At 33.7% G+C, this 25,061-nt stretch overlaps 1 protein-coding gene across 2 annotated transcripts in view; it reads left to right on the top strand.

Annotated features, from left to right (window-relative positions):
* LOC118186661 (uncharacterized) overlaps positions 1-25,061 on the top strand; it is a 198,436-nt gene that overhangs the window by 130,325 nt on the left and 43,050 nt on the right. Inside the window, exon 1 of one of the 2 annotated variants that reach the window (XM_035356780.2) lies at positions 15,370-15,522. The exons of the other annotated variant lie outside the window; for it this stretch is intronic. Within the exon in view, the coding sequence (XP_035212671.1) occupies positions 15,494-15,522 (29 nt within the window). The 5' untranslated portion in view covers positions 15,370-15,493. Of the gene's footprint in view, positions 1-15,369; positions 15,523-25,061 lie in introns of those variants that run through there. 2 annotated transcript variants of the gene reach the window in all.

Genomic DNA, 25,061 nt, shown 5'->3' with positions numbered 1-25,061 from the left:
GTCGCTATCTTTAACATGCTAAATTAAAAAGAACAATGCAGGTATAAATTGTAAAGTTTAGTAAACTGTAAATATATTACTGCCAAATTGCGAGTATTTGTTGATTTCATTGCCCTCTTCTAACTACACCCTCCTGAATGAACACCAATTTTAAGTTGAAAATCAAACTTGTTATCCAAAACAGCAGTTAACAAAAGCCAGGAAACCCATTACACACTTTCAATGTCCCTCATTATCTACCCTCTAATAAATCTACCTCAAATCCGTCGTCTGCCGCTTCCCGATAACCCTCACGTCCGCCTTGTTCCTAGTGCGAGCTTTGGCGGAAATTTGGTGACCCGAGTTTATTTTTGACTTGTCAGACCATCCTTCCTTTATGATCTCCAACCTTGTTCTTTTATGATCCAATAAACCTGACACAATAAAAGAGGTGTCAGAAAGGTTGTTTCCAGCGCTATCTGCCCACATCTTTATTGCTTAATTTTTGGTAATTGGCATTTGATGCTTGGGGTAATTCTCTAAGGTAAAACAGCTGCTAAGTTGATCTGTTTTTCGGTAGTTATCACCTCAGGAGATAATAGTTAACTAAACTTTCTGCGTCTTAAGAAAACCGCGAAAGGAAATGAAAGAAAAACCAAAGGACTTCAAATGAGCAAAGGGGATTTCAAACAGGGAAAATGTTTGAGAGATTATGGTCTGCTATCAGCAGGCTCACCAACTGAAAAGAAATATTTTTTCCCTAGCCTTAGGAAAATTAAAAGCATACTGATATTTCAAATTTGCTAAATGTTCCGTGTGCCTTGCTTATATTATTTGCAGACTCTGAATGCAAAATATTTTTCCGAATGTTTATTCAACTATCGAACAAAGTTAATAAAGCCTTCTTTCTATGCTTGATAAATTTCTAAGGCAACATTGATCGTGATAGTATTTACTGATCCTGGCTGCAGTATCGTTCTCTGGAATCAGGTTCGAAGGTATCATTGTAGCGCATTGTGTCTGTGCGGCATAGGAGCACTCAAAATACAGGTCAAACCGGAAATCCTGTCGAGTGATTTTGCTATAGGAGAAGAGGTTTAGAGGACTCTCAGACCTCGCTCAGGGCGTTCTCCATCTAAATTGGGACAGAGCTGAAAAATGTACTATCATCTATATGGCATTCAAGCCCCATGCCAATGACAAACGCAATCTTACGCTCCTTGCCACGATAAAATTCTTGGACTTGTTAGTTAGGTCAGACAAGTGAGATTAGCCACAATAACGAATTCCCGCTGTAAAAATTACTGTATTTTATCAATCAGAAAAGGCAGATATTCATCAATTATTAGTCATCAATTATTAGTCATCAATTATTAGTCAGACATATAAAATTAGGCAAAGCAACAACCTTGTGTTTGGCATAGATTTTAGTCAAGACTATAGATTTCGAAGTCAAATATGTAAAGATCCTTCTTCATCAGGAGCAAAGAAATCTGCAACGAAGATAAAGCAACGGTTGAATTTATACCCCAAAGGAGTAAAGCGAAGGAGAAGGCAGCGCCATCTGAAGGCAGAAATAGTAACCAAAATTGAAAAATTATGTTAACAGAATTTTAAAAGCGATAGGAAAGACTAGATTGGAATTATAAAATCATTAACTAAAAAAGATAATTTTTTTCGCAATGTGAAAAGCATCAAGATATTCCAGTTCACCAAGAAGTTTTCAGGATTCTTTTTGCAGACCAAAATCAAAATTGTGATTAAATTTGCAACTATGATGAGCTATCGAGCGCTTGTTAATTTCGCCATTTCCAACATAAGACTCATGTTTCTTGGCGCGAAAATTTTCCTAATACGAGGGCATTTCGAAAAGTAAAGATACAATGGCTCGCATTCCTTAAAAAAAAAAAAAAAAAAAAAAAAAAATTAATTTAGAAAACATCTGTTACATCTTATTAACTGGATTATTTATTATTTTTCGACATAATCACCCCCGTTATCCAAACATTTGTTAAGTCGGTGCACAAGCTTTTGTATCCCACAGTCATAGAAGGTTGCCGCCTGTTGGAACCGAGCGCGCACACAATCTCCTGTACCCTAACTTGACAGTCACAACTTCATAAAGAGTTGTCATTGACACCTGCGGTATGATCTGATGCAATTCTTTCAATTTGAGACATCTATTCGAACGAATTGCTTCCTCTGTTCGCTGAAGAAGGGTATCAGAGATCACAGATGGCCGACCTGTTCTTTGTTTGTCATGAACATCGGTCCTACCTTCAGAGAAATGACGACACCATTTCGTTACATTTTGTCGATTCATAATGTTCCCATAAACAGAAACAATTTCTTTGTGAATATCCGCTGGTCGCTGATCTTTTGCATGAAGAAAACGTATGACGGAGCGCACTTCGCATTTCGCTGAATCGGCGCAGCCATTTTTAACACGACCAGAATCAACGTTGAAATGCCTAAGGACCGGGAGGGAAAAGCTAACGGTTCAAGGTTAACACCTGTGTTGCCAACTTGCTCACCAAAACTTTTATTTTCCTTTGGTGTACAGCGTATCTTTACTTTTCGAAATGCCCTCGTACCTTTAGAATTTCTATTAACTTAATTTTTCAATTTTGGTTATTATTTCTGCCTTTAAATTGCGCTACCTTTTCGTTCCATTTGTTCTTTTTGGGTATAAATAGAACAAAAGCTACCAACACGACATTCTACAAGACGATAGAGAATTATATTCTTATAACTGCACATTTCCTAAGAGATTTAAATTTTCCAAAGTAAACTATACATGCACTACTGTTATTTGTATACATTGCATATAGTTATTTTTCTGTTTGTACTTGAATTTTCTACTTCATAGTTTCTATTTTTTCTCTACTATGACGTTAATCTCATATAGGACTTTAGCTTGATCTCTCAAACGTAAGAGAAAATTTTCTCCTCTCTTCGACATTTATTAAATTTTCTCCTCTGGGAATTCTCTTGATGTACTTTTACGTGAAGTGAGTGAGTGAGTGAGTGAGTGAGTGAGTGCACCGCTATGATGGCTTCCGACCACGGACATGAACCAAACGGAATTATATGTGCCTTTAGGGAAGCATTTATTGAGCCGGACAGATTGCGAAATTCGCAATATCGCGGCATAACGTTACCGATACCGATAAAGCAGCGGCAAATGATTCTCATACGTGGATGTACAGACATACTATGCAGAAAAAAATTTAAGAGTTCCTGTGTGTTTCTTAACTAAGATATAAGCGGTTATATATAACTAAGATATAAGCGGTTATTATTATAGGTATCTATTGAACATAACATGTAGCTGTATATCTTTCATATATGTGCTTGAAATAATGATCAGTTGCAACTTACTTCATATAACTTTCAAGATTTTCTTACGTTTCAGTCTTTTCATTCCATATTAACTTCAAGTTTCTGAATTAAGCTGCCTCAATATGTGAATAACATATTGGCATTTACCTTGGCTGAGATTACACTTAAACTGTATAAAAGTTTTGTACATTATAATAACTAAAATAATTTTTACGTTAAATTGCTTTGCCCATATACAGAACTAACCAATCTCTTTTTTAAGTAAACTAAATAAAATCATACGTAAAATTTATATGAATTTTCTTAAATATGAAAAAAATTCAAGCAAAAAATACAGCAAAATTAAGTCTAAATATTCGCTTATAAAAATTAATAATCACTTTCTTATGAAAATCATGTAATCATTTGAAAATTAATGAGTATTTTTTTTTTATTTTAAGCTATTATTCCTCTAAACAATATTGTGACTCGTCACTCAAAAAAAATATTTTTCCGCAAATATGTATGCATACATTTCTTTATTCTGTATGGCAGTAAATATCTATCACTTAGATTTCGAGCTAAAACGTTTACTTTTTTCCCACCAGCTTAAGGAATTATCTATCACCTTTAATGTTCATTTTAGGCTATCAGAAAACTTCCTATAAATGTCTCCTAAGTTGCTCATCGGAAAACTGAATTCAGCCACTATTTCATTAAAGAAGGAAGTATATCTAGCTCTATTATTTATTCATTACTCAAAGCTCTCTTGACATTATATGTTATTGCTTGAGCTTTTAGAAACGTTAGGTTTTTAGAAGCAGGAAACATGAAAAACGTGCAGTGTGCTCACCGGAATTCGAACTCTGGAGCTTCCAATGGCTAGCTGAGCGTGCTTCCAGTTATGTAACAACGGCACGCTGTAAGGAGTAAATACCTTACATTCCCCTTCCCACTTAAAATGCGACTAGGGGGAAGGGGACCCTGTCGAAAATCCCGGCAATGACGAATTATCGTCTAAAACATTTTTTCAGTTCGGGCGCCACTGTAGAGACCACGTGCCATTTTTATATTCGAGCAGAATGCATGGAAAATTTGCAGTGTCCTCGCCGGAACTCAAACTCTGAACCTTTCGAATGCTAGCCTGGCTTTTTCCAATTATACATGGCACGCAGTAAGAAGGAAGAAAAACCTCACCAACTGCAGTAGTTGTAATGTACGCAGTAGCGGTTTTTTTTAACATTATATGACCTTATTGCTAATTTTAAACCAATTTTTTAATTGTTTTACATCCGTGTCTCAGAATTAAAAAAAAACTCGTGGTTTCTATATTGGAATTCAAACTAAAATATGAAGAACGATAATTCATCATCTCTTAATTCGGTACACTGGATCATGTGTCATTACCCAGTAGCCCTTTAAGGAAGAATGTAAGGAATTTATCATATGCCTCCGTGCGTACTCTCGTGGTGAAAGTGGTAGCACGTCCAACTGGCATTTGGAAGATGGAATCTCGGAAAGCAAGCAGTGGATTTTTTAGGATTTTTATAATGTGACACCTAATGATTTCTACAATATAATATCAGCCAGCTATTGCATTTATTTGGCTACAGGCTGACAGAACAATTAAAAAAAGGTAATATATGAAATGCAGGATATTAAATAAATATTCAGTGGACAATAATCATGTAATAATTTTGCCATTTGGTGGAGTAACGTATGGAAGTTAAACCTGCTGAACATGAAAGTGTTGCCTGTATTAATCTTCGTAGCTAATTCCAGGCTGCGGAGCTAAATTGCCTGCTGTTATTACAAATAGCTACTCTACTATGGCTCTAGTGATACTGTTCCAGAATGCCCAGTACTGGCTACATTTTTAGATCGCACGTATATGCTGATCATCCTCCATTTCCAGTACCTTATTGTTACTAATTCAGAAGTCAAACAACAAAAATTTTTTTGTTGTTTGACTTCTGAATTAGTATTTATTCGGCGTGTTATTGTGTCTTAATTACCTTATTGTTACGTTTACCGTATTGTTAAATTTAATCAATTTTCTCTTTGTGTTATACAGTCTCGTTCCCTGGATTATCACTTCCTTGTACGAAGTAAAGGAAGTATTGTTATCGCGAGAAATTTCGAGTATCATATTTCAACGAAAATATCCATTTTGACCGCTCTCGAATCCATTTGAAGTAAGTTTTTGCGTGGCATCTGTATGTACAGGACTCTTTTTCCTAAAACGGATTGAAAACTAGATTTAAAATGGATTCATAAGAGTTTTTTTACGAGACGTCTGTACGTACGTATGTATGTATCTCGCATAAGTAAAAAAACAAGTAGCCTCAGAATGTTGACATTTTGTATATGGGACTTCTATAACATGTAATTGTGCACCTCTCTTTTTCGGTTGCAATTGGCCGCATTAAAAATATATATTAAATTTATTAGAATGGAAAATAATTACTTAAATTAGCATTATGCAAAATTATAAATAAACTGAATGGAAATGAACAAAATTTCAATGATCATTTGTCAGAACTTTCGAATACAAAAGCTTCCTTCCATAAAATATCTACGAGGATAAATTGCTTCGCATAAAAATTATTTAATTCACCTAACACTCAAGCTACTAACTATACCATCAAATGTAAATTCTAAAATATTATTTTCAAAATTCAACTTCAATAAATTCCTGCATTCCTGACATTTCACTGAAGAAGTACTGTTAATGCGCGCTAGAAATATTTCCTAAAAATTTCTGCTGACGTACAATTGAGGCAGGAATCGGAGCACTAAACTTATCATCGTCTTACGCGGGATCCTAAATGGCCGTAAAGGGACTCGGACATATACTTCAGCACCCAAAGAAAACAATTTACGGGAGATAAAATTTTCATACCACCATTCGTGGGCAGCATCACCAGGGGAACAGTTGGAGACGTTTTTATCACTCCGTAGCGATCTTCCTAACTTGAGTCGAGTCTTGCCGCACCGATCTATAGAAAGATTTATTTTCTCCTCTTGCTGTTTCCAATCTGGCTTCTTTATAGCGAAGGGATACATTTAAGTTTATAACAAGCAACTTTGTCATGATGAGAATTAAAAGGGTTTTGAGTGGAAATGCTGTTATTGTAATATGTTAACTATAAATGTGTATAAGTGAAAGAAAAACTGGGCAACAAATACATGAAATTATATTTTATAAATACATTTTTAATTATTCCCATGATCTTACGTTTGTTTTTCATTGATAAGAAGCTTAGTAATTTCTATATCGATGAAAGAACGTTTAATGATTTTAATCCCAATATATTTACAAAGATAAACAGCTGAAAATACTTATGAAATACTTAAAAATTAACAGTATATATGCATATTTCTCCTTGAGCTCAGTTCATTTAGCACAGTTATCTACTAAGTATCAAATTTCAAGAAAAAATAAATAAATAAATAAATAAAAAGTTTTTGTCATAATTTTTTCAAAACGCTTCTGAAATGAACTTTTCAAATCGCCATCGTTGTTGTAACATGAACTACGAAAAAGAATTTTTCTTTGTTCGAAAAAATCTTTCTTTTAGGATATATCTGGCTTTAGAGTCATTAGATTATATCGATGTAGGAACGTGAAAAGTGTGCAGGGCCTTCGCCGGGATTCGAACTCCGGACCTCCCGAACACACGCCGAGCGTGCTTCCAGTTACCCGCGAAGACATACGGAAAACGGAGATATCTTAGATACTCTCTTTTCTTAAGGGCGACTGGGGACTAGTCAGACTAGAGCACCCACTTACCAAACCCTGCTGGATCCTGGAATTACCGTCCATCATCTCTTAGTTCGGAAATCATCGCCCACCCCATTTTTAGGAATTATCGTCTACCACATCTTAGTTCGTCAAAGCCTAGAATTATCGTCCACCAACTTTTAGTTCGGGAGTTATAGTCCATCACCTTTTAAGAATTATCTTATGCCTCCTTTTAGTTCGCCAAATTCTAGAAATATCGTCCATAACCTTTTAGTTCGGGCGACACTTGCAAAGTCTTTTGAGAGTTGCAGAGTCTTGCAGAGTCACACAGAGAGTTTTGAATTCTTAGATATCAGCAAGCTGAAGAAATCCGCATTGCCCTCACCGGAATTCGAACTCCGGACAACCATGCAGCTAGCCTGTTCGCCTGAGTTTGAAACCCACATCGAACTACCGATATTCAGCAGTCTTAATCACTAGATAAAATAGATGTGGCCATTTTACAATTTAGTTAATTTTCCTGACCGAGAGTACGTACTTAAAACTCTTGCTGTGTGTTCTTTCCTGCTGCACTTCTAAAAGGTATGTGGGATCTAGTTTTCTTCGTTATCATTCAGTCTTAATCACTGAACTACTGGTGAAGCCGAAGCAAGTGTGGAAAAAATGGGAATTCACATTACTGAAAAGCAATTTGGGAGCATGAACTTTGGGTGCTGGAACACTGTTATGTAAAAGAAACACTTTTCTGTTGAGTTTGTTTCGGCGTTTTACTTTTATAGTTGTTGGAGTTGCGTCTATGAGTTAGTAAAAGAAACACTTGTTATCGTGGTATTTATATAGCACATAATCAATACACAATAGTGCCTTTCATCTCATAAAATGCCCCAAAACTTGCTACCAGATTTGTGGATTTTGAAGCGGTGAAATCGTCGAGGTCCAGCACCTTTCCGAAATAGTCTCTCCGATTTCGTTTCTGGACCATGTTTCTTCTCCTGTCACTAGATAGGAATATAAATTCTTAATCGGCATTTATCATGTTGTTGAGAATATTTGTCTGAATGATTCTTCGTTTCAAATGTCACCATTGTTCATTTGCCTCATATTTGCGATATCTCCGGCTTTTCATGTAGGATTCTTTTTCCACTGATTCAAAACTGATGCCCATTTCCGCAGCTATTTGAGATATTGTGACTGGTATATTTCCCATCAAATATTTCTCGACTTAGTCTATATTGCTTCTCGGATTAGTATATACGAGTCACATTTGTACTGTGGCCTGTTCAGAGATTATCTCGAGCGACGTTCTCTCTGTCCAAATATTGTAGCTCGCTTATCAGTTATTCATTTAATCACAGGAAAGTCATTTAATCACAGGGAAGTGACCGTATATTGCAGTCATGTGATAATGAATATTTTACAATAGACTTCTTTTGTCAAAATCTCAGTCGTCGATGATATATTTCTTTCAGTATTAATAGACATCACTAACAATATAGTACAACCTTTCAAAAATCAAGTAACGTTGCATGTGTACGCTCACATCTGGATGGCGTTCTGGACACATATATTTCACTGCCCTACGTTGGCAATCAGAACTACAACGTGTTTCGCTTTCGTATCGCACCGCAAGTGCCTTGTACAATTCACCTTGATTACACGCACATTCAGGCTGTTTCATTTGAATCATTTATAACTATTTCATTTTATAAAATATATCATTGTAAAATAGATTTTACAATTTTGTTAATTTTCCTGACCGAGAGTACGTACTTAAAACTCTTGCTGTGTGTTCTTTCCCTGCTGCACTTCTAAAAGGTATGTGGGATCTAGTTTTCTTCGTTATCATTCAATGTAACGACATCTACTTAAGTGTTAATCTTTGCAACTTCTCTCAAAGACTTGAAGATGAACACGACAGGGAAAGGGTGTAAAAGACCCTTTTATTGAACACAATATTCTACAGAGGGAAGAGACTTACATTCCTACAGATACAGACTATTTGTGGTGAATGATGTAGCGAAACGTTTAGTTAGAGCATCTGCAATCCTGACTGACGGTCTCACTCATGCATTTCTCTACTTCAAATGCTCAATTTAACATCAAATTCAGACAGCCGGAATAAAACTTTCATTTTTGGAAGTTAATCGTCGGCAGTGCAGCGGAACTTGGAGTTTAGTCAGAGCGTGGTTTCGCTACTGTAAGCGCACGTTATTGCTTCTTCCAGCTGTTAACCTGAATATCGAATTATTATTTTGCCGTAGCCAGTCTGTTAGATTAAACTGGAGTGTGCAGTGTTGTTATTTTAATTTAGTGTTACGCTATCTTTTACGTTTCTCACCCCAAATGGTCAGCGTCTGTAAGCACATAATCAATCCCAATTTGTACACCTCTCCTGCGAACAGTTACGCAACTGAGGGATCCTCCCACTGTAAACCCTCATATCAGGCAGGGGGAGGGTCGTGGCAGGTAGGCCACGTAAAACGAGTTCGACTTTATGGACTGGAGTCGTGGGGCACAAATCCAAAACTTAGCCTCTGCCCAAAATTACAAAAATCCACTTAGGAGTTTTAAACTAAATTCCTTAATGTCTGGAGAACCAGGTCCCACACCGGCTCTTAGCCTCAGACAGAATAACTCCAAAAATCCTCCGCTTACTGGGCCGGGCCCGAGGGGTCACCACTCCCTGTTCTCGGCTTTTCGACGGAGGCGCGACCTGAACACCTGATGGACTTGACCGGCACATAAGTACATAAGTCCATAAGTCACATAAGCACATAAGTCCGTACCGTTGTAAGCACATAAGTCCGTACCCTCTGTAAAATATTGCGTTCAATAGTAAGGTCTTTTGCACCCTTTCCCTGTCGTGTTCAAGGCTTTGCGAGAGGTCGCAAAAGATAAACTACTTAAGTAGATCTACTTAAGTAGATCTACTTAAGTAGATCTAGTTAAATTAAATCACAGCGAAGAAAACTAGATCTCGCATATATTTTAGAAGTGAAACAGGGAAAGAACACACAATAAGAGTCTTAAGTACATACTCTCGTTCAGGAAAATGTACTAAATTGTCAAATGACCACATCTGTTTTGAATTGAAATAGTAATAAATGACTCATATGTAATAGCCTGAATGTGCGTGCAATCAAGGTGAATAGAACAAGACATTTACTTTGCGATACAAAAACGAAGCACTTTTTAATTCTGATTGCCAAGTCACGTCAATGAAAAGTATGTATTAAGAACGCCATCCAGGGGTGAGCGTACACATGCATTGCCAACTTGATTTAAATACACTCGTTCACTGTAGCTAATTTACATCTTTGTTAGAAAACGTGGGGGAAATAGAGAAGACAGAAAAGGCTAACAAATTAAAATGACTATCAATAAAAATTCTCTACAGATTCCCTACAGATGATGCAATCATTTCACAATCAATACCTCATACTTAAGCTGAGAACTTATTGAATATCCCTCTTATAATTTAGCAATTTTAGATGAATTCATTGTTTCATGTATGAATGGAAACTAATGAATCAGATTTACGTGTGTAACGTACGATGAAAATAAGCATTACAGGAGGAAACTCTGGACACGACGAAAATTTTTAAGGCTATAAAATTTTTTTTAAGAATTTATTAGCTTAACTTTATTTACCTCAAATCCATATCACCTTCAGAATTAAGCGCGAAACATTAGGAAAAAAAAACGCCACTGATGAAAACAATTTTTGCAATGTAAACTAAGAAAATAAATTCGTGTGAAGAAAGCAGCTGCTTAAACAAATCTTTCAGTTTTGATATTTTCACATTTTTGATATGATTGAGCGAAAAGAAATGGGAACAGATGTTCCGTTCCATCACGTAGACTTAACTGTGAAAGAAACTCATAAATCATATATTCGATTGAAAAACCAGTTATTCCGAGTATTAGAGGACTAACTCTTGACAAGCATTATTTGATTGATTTAAATTAAAAGCATAGTTTTATTTTCATCATAATATTTTTGCTTTAATTGGAAATAATATTTTATGCATACCATCAAGAACTCTTTTATGTTATTAATTACGTTTTATATGTATAAACATATGTTTTATATGTCAAATCTTATTTGCTGAATTTTAAATTTCTCCCTATTGCTATAAAGTTGTTGCTATAATCCGATACAAATTGTGATATTAACTGTTTAGGTAGCAAATAAACACTTTTTTAAGTCACCTTGTCTCATGATGTATTCCTTATTGTCTCATATCTCATCTCACGTCGAAATTAGGGTGAATTTTAATATCGACTCGGTTATATTTAATTTAATAAATAGGCATACGTAACAACAAATTATATTTCAACGTTTGATCAGAAAATAAATTACGAAAGTCACGGATCACAGAAACTGTATCTTTATAGAGTCTTAATAAATTATTAATATGAATGTGTACCAAAGAAAGAAACTATTAAGATTTAAATTTAGAGAAATATATTAAGTGACGAAACATATAACATTATTTTTCCTACTTTACACGCATTTAAGTCAGTTCTCGCTCTTATTATGTCAATTTAATTAACAGTTGTAAAATCTCACAGGGGTAGACTTCTTTAATTCTTATTTAGGAATCGCATAATAGTTACTTTAATGCTCTCATCGTAGAGTTTCGAAATAAAAGCCATAGTATATTATGGCTTAGTAAATTAAAGCTATAGTATATTATGCTGTGCGTTGGCATCGTATTTGAGTTTCGAAATAAAAGCCATATTGGGAATAAACTAATATACAGCGCTCATCTTCGTACCGTATGTAAGTAATTTTAAAATAAATTTAATAACTGAAGAAATATTTTGCTATTCGTATTATTAAGGTATTAAAGGCAATATAATATTATTCAATAAAGAATTTTTTTTATTCATTTACTATTAAACGATGGTCCTAAAATACAAAATTGTTCTATACCGAAATAACACGGTATACGGTATCAGAAGCATTTTTCATTAATTATAATGGTACAAATGTTCAAAACATATCATTTGAAAGTATTATACATTGTATCATTTACTCTTCTTTTAAATTATATAAATTAGTTGTATTATCCAGAAACAAAAAGATATAAGCATTATGTATTATGTTTATATGTTTAGATATAAGCATTATGTATTGTGTTTACTTTCATACTGATGATTATAGTTAACATCTAAAAGATAAATCAAATATTTTATAGCACATTTCATTCTATAGATATGCATTTCCATAGACAACAAGGTGAAAAAAAAGGATCTTATGTCTTCGAACATCAACACTTTCCACACCGCGTGGATAATATACGTAGCGTATTCGGAAACTGTACCGTTTCATTCTAGCGCCGTCGCAGCGCTGTGGTAGGCGTCCCGCGCATGCGCAGTAGTCTTTCTTGTTCACTCACTTTCAATTGTCGCCATTTTGGTTGCTCTATGTTGTGTTTTCAGTTTGCTGTGCACATTCAAAACATTTAAGACAATTAGTTCTCCCGCTGACTGTGAGATTCGTGCCGTGATTAAATTTTTGAACGCGAGGAATGTTAAACCGGCCGAAATTTATCGTCAAGTGACAGAAGTTTACGGTGAATACGCGATAAGTGATGGAATGGTGAGAAAGTGGGTAAGATTGGAACAAATATCCACGCCGAGGCTTCTGTTGTAACCGATGATTTGGTAAGGAAAGTTGATGAAGCAATTCATGAGAACAGACGCTTCACAATGACAACTCTTTCAGAGGCATTTCTCCAAATTTCACGTACTGTTTTGTTCGAAATTGTGTCTGACCGCTTGAATTATCGCAAACTGTGTTCCCGATGGGTTCCAAAAATGCTCACTGATGTTCACAAAACAAAGCGACTTGGTAGTGCCCTGACATTTCTCACGCGATACAGTGATGAGGGAGAAAACTTTTTAAACCAAATTGTGACAGGTGATGAAACTTGGGTGTGTCATTTCACACCAGAATCGAAACAACAATCGATGGAGTGGAGACACACTCATTCTCCGAAAAAAACGAAAATTCAAAGTGACAATGTCATCACAAAAAATCATGTGCACTCTCTTGGTATAGGAAATGCGTTTTGCTTACTGAATTTCTTCCCAGAGGTGAAACCATTAATGCGGCACGATATTGTGAAACTTTAACAAAACTAAGGCGTGCCATTTAAAACAAACGAACAGGAATGCTCAGTAAAGGAATTGTGTTGCTCCATGACAATGCTCGGCCCCATACTGCTGGTGTCACTCAATCGTTAATTTGACAGTTTCATTGGGAGCAGTTCGATCACCCGCCGTACAGCCCGGACTTGGCGCCGTCCGACTATCACTTGTTCCTGCACATGAAGCGCGAGCTTGGTGGCAAGCGCTTTGGATCTGACAATGACACGAAAAATGCTGTGAAGTCGTGGTTATCGAAACTGGCGGGAAGTTTCTTTGACGATGGTATACAAAAACTGGTCACCCGCTATGACAAGTGTCTGATCATTGGCGGAAACTATGTTGCAAAATAGTATAAGACATGTATTTTCATGTAAAAATAAAATTGAATTCGAAAAAATTGTTTTACTATTTTTTTTTTTTTTTTTTTTTTTTTTTTTTTTCGAAACGGTATTTAGTTTCTGAATACGCCTCGTATGTTGTGGTAGCTTAACGCAAAGTAACTTGATTTGACGTCCGAAAAATTTGGAGCTATTTCATTATATAAGGTTATAGAACACCAGTATGTATTGTTGTCCTCAAATATGAGATAGCAACATGTTTAAGACCACCCTGAAGGTTTGAAGTTGTTTTGCAAATGACAAGGTTTTACAAAAAAAGAATGTTTATTATCGTGGTATTTTAAAAATATGCAAGCGAAAAGATAATAGATTCTCTAAATAAATAAATTGAATAAACATAAATAAACGTAATTAAAAATAATTGCTCTAAATAAACTTATTGAAGAAAAGATAATTAAATGAGCTTTCTTTTAGAGTGAAACCTCGGTTTACCAATTTAATCAATCATCAAACGAAATGCTAATAAACCGAAACAATTCTTCCCATAGGAATTAATGTAAAATCATCAGTTTATTCCTGGACCACGGATGATTGCTTATTTAAACTTCCCAACGGTACACTGAGAAAACTTTCTTAACCCGAAACTTCAAAATCTTTAAAGGTAAAATTAAAAAAAAACGCAATATTAAGCAAATCATATAGACGAAACCTTAATTTAATTTTACTATACATGTACAAAGAACAGTGGACGGTAGTATAAAATGATAAGGAAGATGGTATTGCTTGAATGCGAAATTCCCTTCACCAAAAATAAATATTTTAAAAGGCGTCTTCTTTTATATTTTCATTGTCTCTAACTGCAACTCGACTAATTTGAAAGCATGAAAATTATTATAAGAAAAAAGAATGGAGCATTTCATTTAACACTGGCCAATAGACAACACTGGTCCCTACATCTTTGTGTAGGACATCGTTTGGTGCATATTGTCCTGTAATGTAAAATATCTTAAGGCAACGAAATTGTTTGTTGGCACTAACAGACAGCGAAAGGCGACTTTATGTAACTTCAGAAAATGATTTTCTCTCGTGTACCAGAAGACGAGTGAAACAAGGTTCATATTTTTCATTTGGAATTTCGAATACGGTTATTTTGCAGTGTAATTTTCCTGTGAGTTTCTAATGATCGTAACAAAAACATTCCAAAATTCATAGATTTACTCGACGTTGGCGAAAAATTGTGGTATTCATGAAACTTTAGAAAATCCTCTAAATTTAGGCTATAACAATAACGAAAATTCAGAACCGCAATAAAGTTATTGCCCTAGTTAGCATCCATCACTTTTTATTTAGGGTGTTATAAGGCCTTTCGAAGAGGAAAACGAAAGATATCAGCTGTGTAATTGCCAAGAATGAGACCATGGATCAAGTCATCAAACATGTTAACCATTAAGTCTTCATGTGCACGCATGGGAAGAATGCAATTCCGTTACAAGCATTAATATAAACTTTAATGAAGTAAAAAACGAAAATTTTATACAAAAACATAATAAACAGTATCCCCAAAAAACTTCCTTTCTTCGTTTCCTCATCTTTTACATTAAAATGCAGTTGAATCAAGTGCAATTAAGCTGTTCTGAACACGTTAGGTTAAATCAAAACATAACCTATTCCCTCACCCAGCATTATCCTTTTCTAAACAAAGTTACTGCCCTCTATTGCACAATGTATCTATCTACCGAACTCAGAGCAGGGAATGATGGGAAGGTTAGGATCTGATCACTCAGCTTCTCTTCTTCCTGTTGAAGTGGAAGGTCAACAGTCGCTAGGATGAAACCAGACGAGGGACATCAACAATAGAGCTAAGCCCTAGATCTAAGATATGCTGAAAGAAAGAGTGTGAGGGAGGTGGGGAAAATGCCAGTATAAAGAGAAAACGTAAGAATAGAAAGAAATGCTGAATGAACAAATTTTGGAGTCCTAGTGAGTACTTTACAGCTTAGCTTGAAATAGAAAGTCTTCTATGCAAAACAATAAACATAGTTCGGTTTATTCCTTTTGGATTTTGTAAACTCAGTCTTATATCAATCTCTGTTTCATGATTAGCTGAAGCTATGTAAACTTACCAACAGTGCTAGTTAATAATACTTATTATTTTCAGCAAGTAGATTGCAGCATTAATGGTTTATTTGACGAAAAATTACTAAAAATGTTGGATTTAAAATCTGAAGATACGAGAAAACTCACAGATAACATCTGCAAGATGTGTGTTATATATTAAGCTTCTTTACATGTTTTAAGGACTGGAAAGTTTAATTTAATATAAATGACTATAAATTTTATTTTTTTAAATTTTACCTGCTTCAAAATCTCTCTTTCCAATAGAAGAATGAGTAATAGATAACTTCTTTTTTAATGTCATCATATTTGGGATTCATCTACGCAAGAAGAAACTTCCATCAAAGCCGTTCAAAGCCGTTCCATCAACTCTTTAAATAATATGAATATAACTGTTAAAAGTTCCCGAGTGAAATTAGTGTTTTAATTCCCGAGCGAAATCAGTTTTCAAATCGCTGGCATCAAAATAGACAATATATGTTTTTCACTCTGATTTTGAAATCCCAACTCAGGTTAAAATTTCCCCCTGATGCGTTAAAATGGTTTGGACTTCTTGTCTTTAAGCCTAACGGCTGGCCCTAAACTATTCCTAAAATGATATATCTAATGGTTGTTGATTCGATTTATCTGATTATGGCAAAGCACTCAAGGGCTATCTGTCTTGGTTGAAGGAAGTCTTTGTGCAGGCCTTTCTGAAAGAAACTTGCTCATATACACGTTACACATGGAGAAAACCACGAAACCGGCATGCAGCCCGCCCGTTCACAGAGTTGCAAACCTTCGATTAAACTACCAGTGTACAGAAACTTAAGCGTTCGGTCACTGGTGGACTGTAATGGTTTGAGAACGTCTATTAATGTTTGCTGCTAATACACAAAATAAGACTCACGGTAAAATCTAACACAAGGTTTCATTAAATACGACTTGCTGATAATATAATTAAACAAGTAATATATAAAAAAAAAATTAAGTTAATTCCTACTTAGGTCAACAAAGAAAATTTTTAAAAATACAAAAAAAATTAATTAAACCTTTAAAACATTTTTAATATGTGAAAAAACTGTATTAACATCAAATATCATCCACTATAAGTTTAAAAAAACATATTTTAACTTGATGAATAAAAAGTACTTTATTAACGATTGAAAATTAATTAATTAAATAAAAAAATTTTAAGTCAATTCCTACTTGGATCAACAAAGAAAAATTTTTTAAATTTTTAAAATGAAAAAAAAAAAATTTAAATACAAAAAAAATTTTAATAGAAATTTTTTATTTTTACTTCCTTGTACGAAGTAAAAAGGAAGGATTGTAATCGCGAAAAGTTTCAGGCAGCATATTTCAACGAAAATATCCATTTTGACCGCTGTCGAATGCAATTTAACGATGTTTTTGCGTGATATCTGTACGTAAGGAAAGAATAAAATACTCTTTTCTTCCAAAAAAATTATAAAACTGCTTTAAAATGAATTCTGAAAAGAACTTTTTGTGGTGTCTGTACGAACGTATGTACGTACGTATCTCGTATAACTCAAAAACGAGTAGCCTCAGAACGTTGAAATTTTGTATATAGGACTGCTATAACATGTGGATGTGCACCTCGTATTTTGGTTGCAATCGGCTGCACCAAACGTATATAAATATATTTATATATATATCCACTCTGTTATCCGGCTCAGTGATCTCAGTTTCTTTACTCTTATATGTTTGTAAGTTGTACATTTTTTGCTTTAAAAATGATAGAATTATGTTGTTCTTATCTTCCGGCTAAGATTTTTATGCCTTTAGTAAGTCTGTATGCAATATTTTTAGAATTATCAACAATGTTAAAGTTGCTTAAGGGCCACTAAGCCTAATAATTTTTTTTGATGGCGGCCATTGCTTGTTTACATTTGAAACAGCAGGATAGTGGATTTGTTACCAATCTAAAGAAACTTACCTCGCAACAACAAAGATAATGCCTTCATTTATTATTGCCAATTAAATCATGCTTAATCCTTTCTGAAAATGTTTCGGGAAAATAAGTGTTTAAGATTTACTTCGTAGTTTTTAATAGATATTTTGAGTTTTTATGTATTTTTGCCTTGTCGCGAAGTGAAAACTGAATTAATTGAATAATGTGAAATACTCAATCGTCTGTGAAAAACTGTTTCCTTTTTTGTTTTGTTTGCTTAATTTCTTTTATACATCGTTCTAGCTTTATTATAGTATTTGAATAGAACATGTGGCAACGATTAGATAATTCTTTAAATGATATAAATGTTGTGCATTCTGAGTTATAATATGAATGAAATAAAATACTGTTAAGTGAACCTAGCGCCAGAGTGTCGCTATGGTAAACAAATAGAGTGAATTTTAAAGAATGCATTTATTCTATTGTGGTTTATGCGCTGTCGGCGAAGTAAATTTAATTCAATCCAATAAGTTTAAATGAAATGCGAGAAAAAATGCGTATAATTTAATATTCCGTACAAGGAAGTCATGTCGTGTACACATTACATTTTTCTAATATGTGAAAAAAAACTGTATTAACATCAAGTGTCATCCAATACAAGTTTAAAAATAATGTATTTGCACTTGAGTGAATGAATAAAAAGTATTTTATTAATGATTGAAAATTTGAACAATATATAGGGAGAGTGTTAGCTAATAGTAGGAATTTAGTAAAAAAGAGGTACAATTAAACTACCGACTCTGCAAGCGACTTGTAAAACTTGACGATAGAATTCTGGAACAATTTTAGCTAAGCAGCCCGTAAAGATTACTTTTCAGTGTTGAACTTTAAACATTGAATAAAACACTGGTCTGAGACGATTAAATTAATATATAGCTAACCGTTAATAAAACATACGTCATAAATATCAGAAAGCTAAAAAAAAAAAAAAATTGGGTGCTTACTTACTAACCCGTCAAGCGTAAAATTGTCACCGAGCAACCTGCTTTAGCGCCAGTTATACGTAAGCAAGATAGAATATTACACTCATAACGTCATCACTTTCCTTTGTTGTAACGCCCACTGATTCTGGATAAATCACCTTTTGCTTTTATGAAGAAGATTATAAATTAACTCTTAGTGCTGTGTTTTTTTCCATCGAAAACGGCTCGAGGGCTGTAGGATCACATTTTTGACAGCACTCTGATTCATTTATAGCTGGTCGAAAGAATTAATATCTGTTAAAAAAGAAAAAAAAAAAAAAAAACAGCTGGATTGGGGCAACAAATCAGCAATAGACTGAAACAATCGCCAATGGGAAGACTGTATTCATAAGGATTAAACAGAGCTTCCGACAAAACCGGAGGACGTACAAAATAGCAGAAAAATGGCAAAACTTCTGCAGCAGTAACTGTTTGGTAGATTATGCAGAATAACAAATGTTTTGGGTACTATTCGGTTTCGAGGGCCGTAAAAAATCGACAAATTATCGTTGATGCCAATGCTGCCAAAACGAATAGCGTCAACCCTAATAATTGCGGCAAGAAAGGAAGTATAATAGTAAATAACTATCTAAGATTGAAGTTTTAATTTAGATGAAAGATTAATTTCATATAATACTTTTTTATTATTATAATTTATATGAAAAAGGGTTACGCATGAATGAATGGAAGAATAAGAGTAAATTACTATTTCAGATCATTATTATAATTTATATAAAAATTGCTTAACATAACTGAATGGATGCCTGCATCGCTATTTCGTTACCGACTTATCGCTAAAGCATAATTTCATCTCGTTGGTTGTTCAAACGTAATTTTCTATAATGAATGAAGCTCTTTCTTTGAAAATATTCTCCGTAAAGTGCAGAATCGCTCACATATTTGTTTGCCGCTTTTTACAAGGGTAAAAACAGTTGGATTTTTGTCAATTTTCTTTTACTTTTTAAGTGAAAATAGGTCGATGTGTACATAGATAAAGTCAAGGGTGTGCGCAGTGCCATTTTTGTCCAAATCTAGGATTTTTTTTTAAAAGTGAAAATAGGTCGATGTGCACATGGATACCGAGTATGTGCAATTCTTAAAAACGCGTCAAGCAGTGGGTGATTCTGCACTTTACCCAAAATTCTATTGCCGACTTTTCGTCATGGGCAATCCCCAAATTGTTAAATCCATAGGATATCAAAACAGGATTTAAAATCAAAAAAAAGGATTTAAGAATTAAACTAATATTTCAATGGCGTCTTAAAGAATATAAAACTATATAAAGTTACGCAATCTGAAATCAACGCGTACGCTAGATTTGGCTTCTGTTAAATGGGCGCGTTTGCTAGATTTGGCGCTTTTGCGCGTACATTTTCGCTGCAATTTTCTTACGGCGCTCAAAACAGAATAGTACTATGTTTTGTAACGATTTTTAGCCCAAAGGGGCAATTTGCCGAGAGGGGCTATTAATTTCGTTTTGGCATTTTGCGTTGATTCACTATAAACGGCGAATCACTTTTTAAATTGCTGCCACCAAATATTAGAGCCCTGTATTCTATTTAAAGCATTTGTAAAGCATTTATGAGTTTTTGATTAAGAAACTCAACGATTTCAAAGCAAACAATGGAAACACTGTACGAAAAAAAACATTTTATCTCCAGGGAGCGAGACTGTGTATCCGAAATTCTAAAGATATGCCCTTCTGTTGCCACAAAATGTTAGAGTCCTGCATTATATTTGAAGAAATTAAATAATGAAAAATCTGCATAAATGTATGTATATTTCTCGTATTGTGATAAAACAACGGTACATAGAGTCATCGAGTTTTGAATAACGTAATCCTCCAACGAATATGAGCATGTGGAAGACCAAATTTGAAATTTGAAATTTGTTTTATGATCGATTTCCTATTTTTTAAAACTTTGACGAATTTTTGATTAACAAACTCAAGGATTTCAAAGCGAGCAATGGCAACGTTGTGCAGAAAAAACATTTTTATCTCCAGTGCGTGAGTCTCTGTATCGGAAATTCTAAAGATATGCTCGTTTTAAAACTATTTTGCGATATTGCTGTTGCACTGGATCTTATGGTTTAAGTGCGAGGAACATGATATTTAATAAAGAAAGGTAACACACGAAATGTTAAAAAACGCCCCTTTGGACGTAATTTAAAATCTGAAACATTTCAGTTTTTTTTTTTTTTTTTTTTTTTTTTTTTTGTAAGAGCTGCAGACAGAAGTGCATTCAGAATTCCTCAGGAGTAGATGCCGTAAATTTAACGCGGTTTCAGCCAACTTTTCATAATTCGGTATGTTAGCAATTTCCACGTTCTACCGCCAGATGGCGCCATGATATTAAAACATATTCAAAGCATTTGTAATTAAAAAAACAAACGAGAGATAAGGAGTGTAACCACGGCGGCAGACGATATTAATTACTCATGCACTTTTTAAAAGAGCAGTAGAATAAAGTATTATAATGATGTTGGTTGTGAATGTCTGTCCTGTAAAATAATAACGCAAAATCAAAAAGATACGCATAGTGGATGTAAGATAAAAATCCTGACGCCAACGGGTAGTAACCAACTTTCACGGTTCGGTGGTAGCCAAACGTTGACTTGATGTTATGCATTTTTTTACTTATTACGTGCTCCGCCCTTAGGTACTACACGGAATAGGACGGATGCCCCGTGGAGGTCTTTTTAAGGGAAACTGGCTCGTATCCACGGCATGGGAAAAAAAACGCAGCCAGTCCATTCGCCGCGACTCAAACGTTGGACCGAACACCCAGTGTTCAACGTCTTTTACCGCTCGCCGCTGGTGGGCTTTAATATTACATAAGTACCCACCATTATCCTTAGATCTTTCAGTCTTAAGGAAAGCTCTTATTTAGATCTTATTTATCATAATTTCTATGTCTTTTGTATAATTAATTATCTCTTCGTTGTAGATTTCGTTATTATCGCTAAGTGCAACATGCAGCTTATTCCGAGCCACGAGACCAAACATAATAATATAAACAAGTAAGAACTCGTGATTCCAGATGATACTCATTCTGATATTTTATTCCCAGCGATTTTAATTGTATTTTAATAAAATGTTTGCATAACTATTTCTTATAACTTTTAGTGAATAAGATTCAGTATTCTTCGGATTTGGAGACTGAGAAACGGATGCAGATGAAATTAGATTCACACCCTTCATATAAATTAAAATTTTTATATATACTTTTAAATATCGATAAAAACTGGAAAATTATATTACTTCAAATTAAAATACTTTTTTTTTCATTGTTAGCGCAAATATTAGAATATCTTGCAAATGAAATAACATCACGAGATCTTTTTCTGATAAGAATAAAAAAAAATCTTTTTTTGAATCTGATCAAACGATCTGTCTTCAACCAAGCGTGCATATCGAAAAATATAAATCTTCAAAAATTACGTTCACAAGCTGTTTAAAATTTTGCGGTGAAGAAGAAATAAATTTAATCTCAAGAAAACTAATCTTTTAAAGGGAAAGGTGGAGGTAATTATTTACTTGGAAATCTTTCCTTCATTTAAATTTAAGAAAACTGAAAAATTATTCATCGCTTGTTTCACTCTAATTAATTTATAAGAGTTTTTTTACTCTATTTTAAGTTTTCGACTCAGCTGAAATGAAGACATCACTTGATTTGATTTAGTAAAGATAAAAAATGTCATTTCAAGTATGCATAAAAAGTCTCTCTGTGTAAGAGATATATATAAGGGTTACTAATTAGTTTATAACTATACGTTTCAACCGCATTTTCTTAAATGTATCCAATTATTTTCGTTCTACAAAATGGAAAACAAATCTTCGGTTTCTCTCAGAAGTTTTCCCTTGTCGCTTTCTTGCTAATTAATAAGTTCTTCATAAAAGACCTGTGAGGAAAGAATTAATTTATATATTGCTTTCATTCCCTGATGTCTACGTGTGGATCTGAATAGGTAAAAAATTTCAGGGTAATTTAGTTTCCTTTTGAAAATCTTTTTCCGTATTTAGATTGTAGAAATTGTTTTAAAATATATAAAAGCTAGAAATTTCGCGAGTCATTCAAGTGGAAACTAATGTACATGAATTTCAAAAGAAAAATGGCTGCTGTGAGTTTCGCTCATCTTCAAAAGAAGCGGCTCGGATTTCCGCAATCCTCTAAAAAAAAGCATGCAAATTATTTTAAATAAATAAGGATTCATGTTTCTGAAAATTCACAAAAGTCAACAGTAAAATTAAAAATTGTTGAATGAGTCCCTGAGATTTGATTGCGTATGCAGATTGCACAAGAATAATGCGACATAATTAATTTGTGCGGAAACGTTATTCAAATAAAATACAGTGATGATAGATGCGAATCACAGTTTAAATATTTCTAAAATGCTGTGCGAGAAAAGAGGAGAATCTACTAGACTTTCAGTCTATTTGATTTCATAAATTGCTGAAATGGAATAACAGTAGAAATTTTGTTTTTCGCGGAAGTGCAGCCTTAATATTGTTTGTCATGCAACTCATTCGTTGAAATGAAAAAAACAAATATAAATTAAATATTTGTGAAGTTTATGTTAATTCTCGGCCTTTGTAACATCTATGAATTTAATGTTTGCATATAACTAGTAAAAGGTAATAATTTTTTAGTGAGGGAAATACCTATTCTTTATTTTAGTGATTTGGAAGCTGATTTTTTTAAGCTTGATACTCAAAATGGCCGATACAAAATGTAAGACAGATTTTGGAACGAAGTTTGAAATGGAAATACAAAAACATTTAAAATATGTTCATGCACTGACAAAAGTTTAAAATAATTGTAAAACAATATTATTTTTAAAAAATGAAAGGTCAAAATGAAGAAAACAAAAAAGTAATGAGGCAGAACATTAAATTAAAACAAAATAAGAAATTCAATTTTAAAACAAAATAAGAAATTCAATTAAGACGAAATAAGAAATTCAATTAAAACAAAATAAGAAATTGAATTAAAACAAAATAAAAAATATAAGATACTCAATCCCATAATGCAGAAAGAAAGGTGCATTCTGCCTCTCACTCTACAGGTGATAATTCTTAATATTTGGGCCTTCAATATATGAGTCAACATTTTAGCATAAAATCACATCTTCCATCGATATATTCTTGTAGAAAGTTAATTTTTAAAATATTAAATCTCTTTTTTGTATATTTATCAAGTAACACCATAAAAATATTAATAAGTAAAATTTATTAAAACAAAATATATGCAATATTTGAAAAATTAATTTGAATATTTGAAAAACTAATTTGAATATTTGAAAAACTAATCTGAATATTTGAAAACTTTTGTTTGTTAATATCTAGAAACTATAAGGGTATATCGAAAAGCAACGCTCACTAAGTTTTTTTCCCCTTCTTCTCATCCCACATAAATTTAATAAAAATGCAATAAAAAAACATACACTGGGAAACCACTATTTAGTTACTGTTGAGCAAACGAAACCGAAGCATGGGACATTTTTCTTCATTTTGACATCATTTGCAGCATATCTTGTTCATAAAAGTTGGTTTTCTGGTCATATAGCCATCTGGTTTGGACTTTTTAAACCAAAGTGAGGCTATTCTTCAGTTGCACACGGTATTAACAATCATGAAAAATGTTGCGCCGTAGTTACACTTCTTCCGCGGTTATTATAGCTTATAAAGAATGGGCTTAGTTGCTTTTTGTTAATTAACGACAAATCACAGGAGGGCTATCTGCCTTCATGGAGGACGTTTTAAGGGGAACTGGCTCGTATGCGTGTTACACATAGGGGAAAACCACGAAAACGACCATGCAGCCAGCACGTTTTGGAATCAAACTACCAGTGTTTAGCGACTTTACCGCTTGGCCACTGGGATTTTAAAAGATGGGATAATGTCATGAATGAAAAATACTTCAAAAATGCGACCGTCTGGAGGTAAATGCAGGATTTTGGGAGTTTGGATATAGATGCTCACTTTTAATTCCTTATAAGCTGATATAGTGATATATTTCTTACTTACGATGGTCAGACTCTTCATTCCCCTAGTTTGTAGCTTGCTACTTATAAACCTAATGGAAGGAAATAATAAAGTGCGTTACTCAGTAAATGCAATAAATCATTTGTCCTGTTTACTATGTTCGCTCTTGCAGAATATTCACGTAAGTAAACATGTAATAGTTTTTATTTAGTGATTCATTCCAGGTACCTATATTAAATAAGTTTGATAATTTAAATTCCTAGAGCCAAGAAAAGACTTTTATACACTCATGTCCATAAATTAAGGATAATGCAAAATCAGGCAAAGGAAGAGTTAGAAGCAAAACAAATTTGACTTATTTTAAAAGCTTATTTATTAAACAAAAAGTAAAGAGCAAAACAAGATGCCATATGTTTGATATTATTAAAAAAGTTAGCGATTTTTTCTCCCTTGAGCAAATTACAAAAAAAAAAAAAAAAAAAAAAAAAAAACCTATTTACAA

Source organism: Stegodyphus dumicola, chromosome 6 (genome assembly GCF_044657685.1).
Source record: "Stegodyphus dumicola isolate Sdum_Otavi_A_Nest chromosome 6, ASM4465768v1".
NCBI classification, from domain to species: domain Eukaryota; kingdom Metazoa; phylum Arthropoda; class Arachnida; order Araneae; family Eresidae; genus Stegodyphus; species Stegodyphus dumicola.
This window is presented reverse-complemented; position numbering and strand designations above follow the sequence as displayed.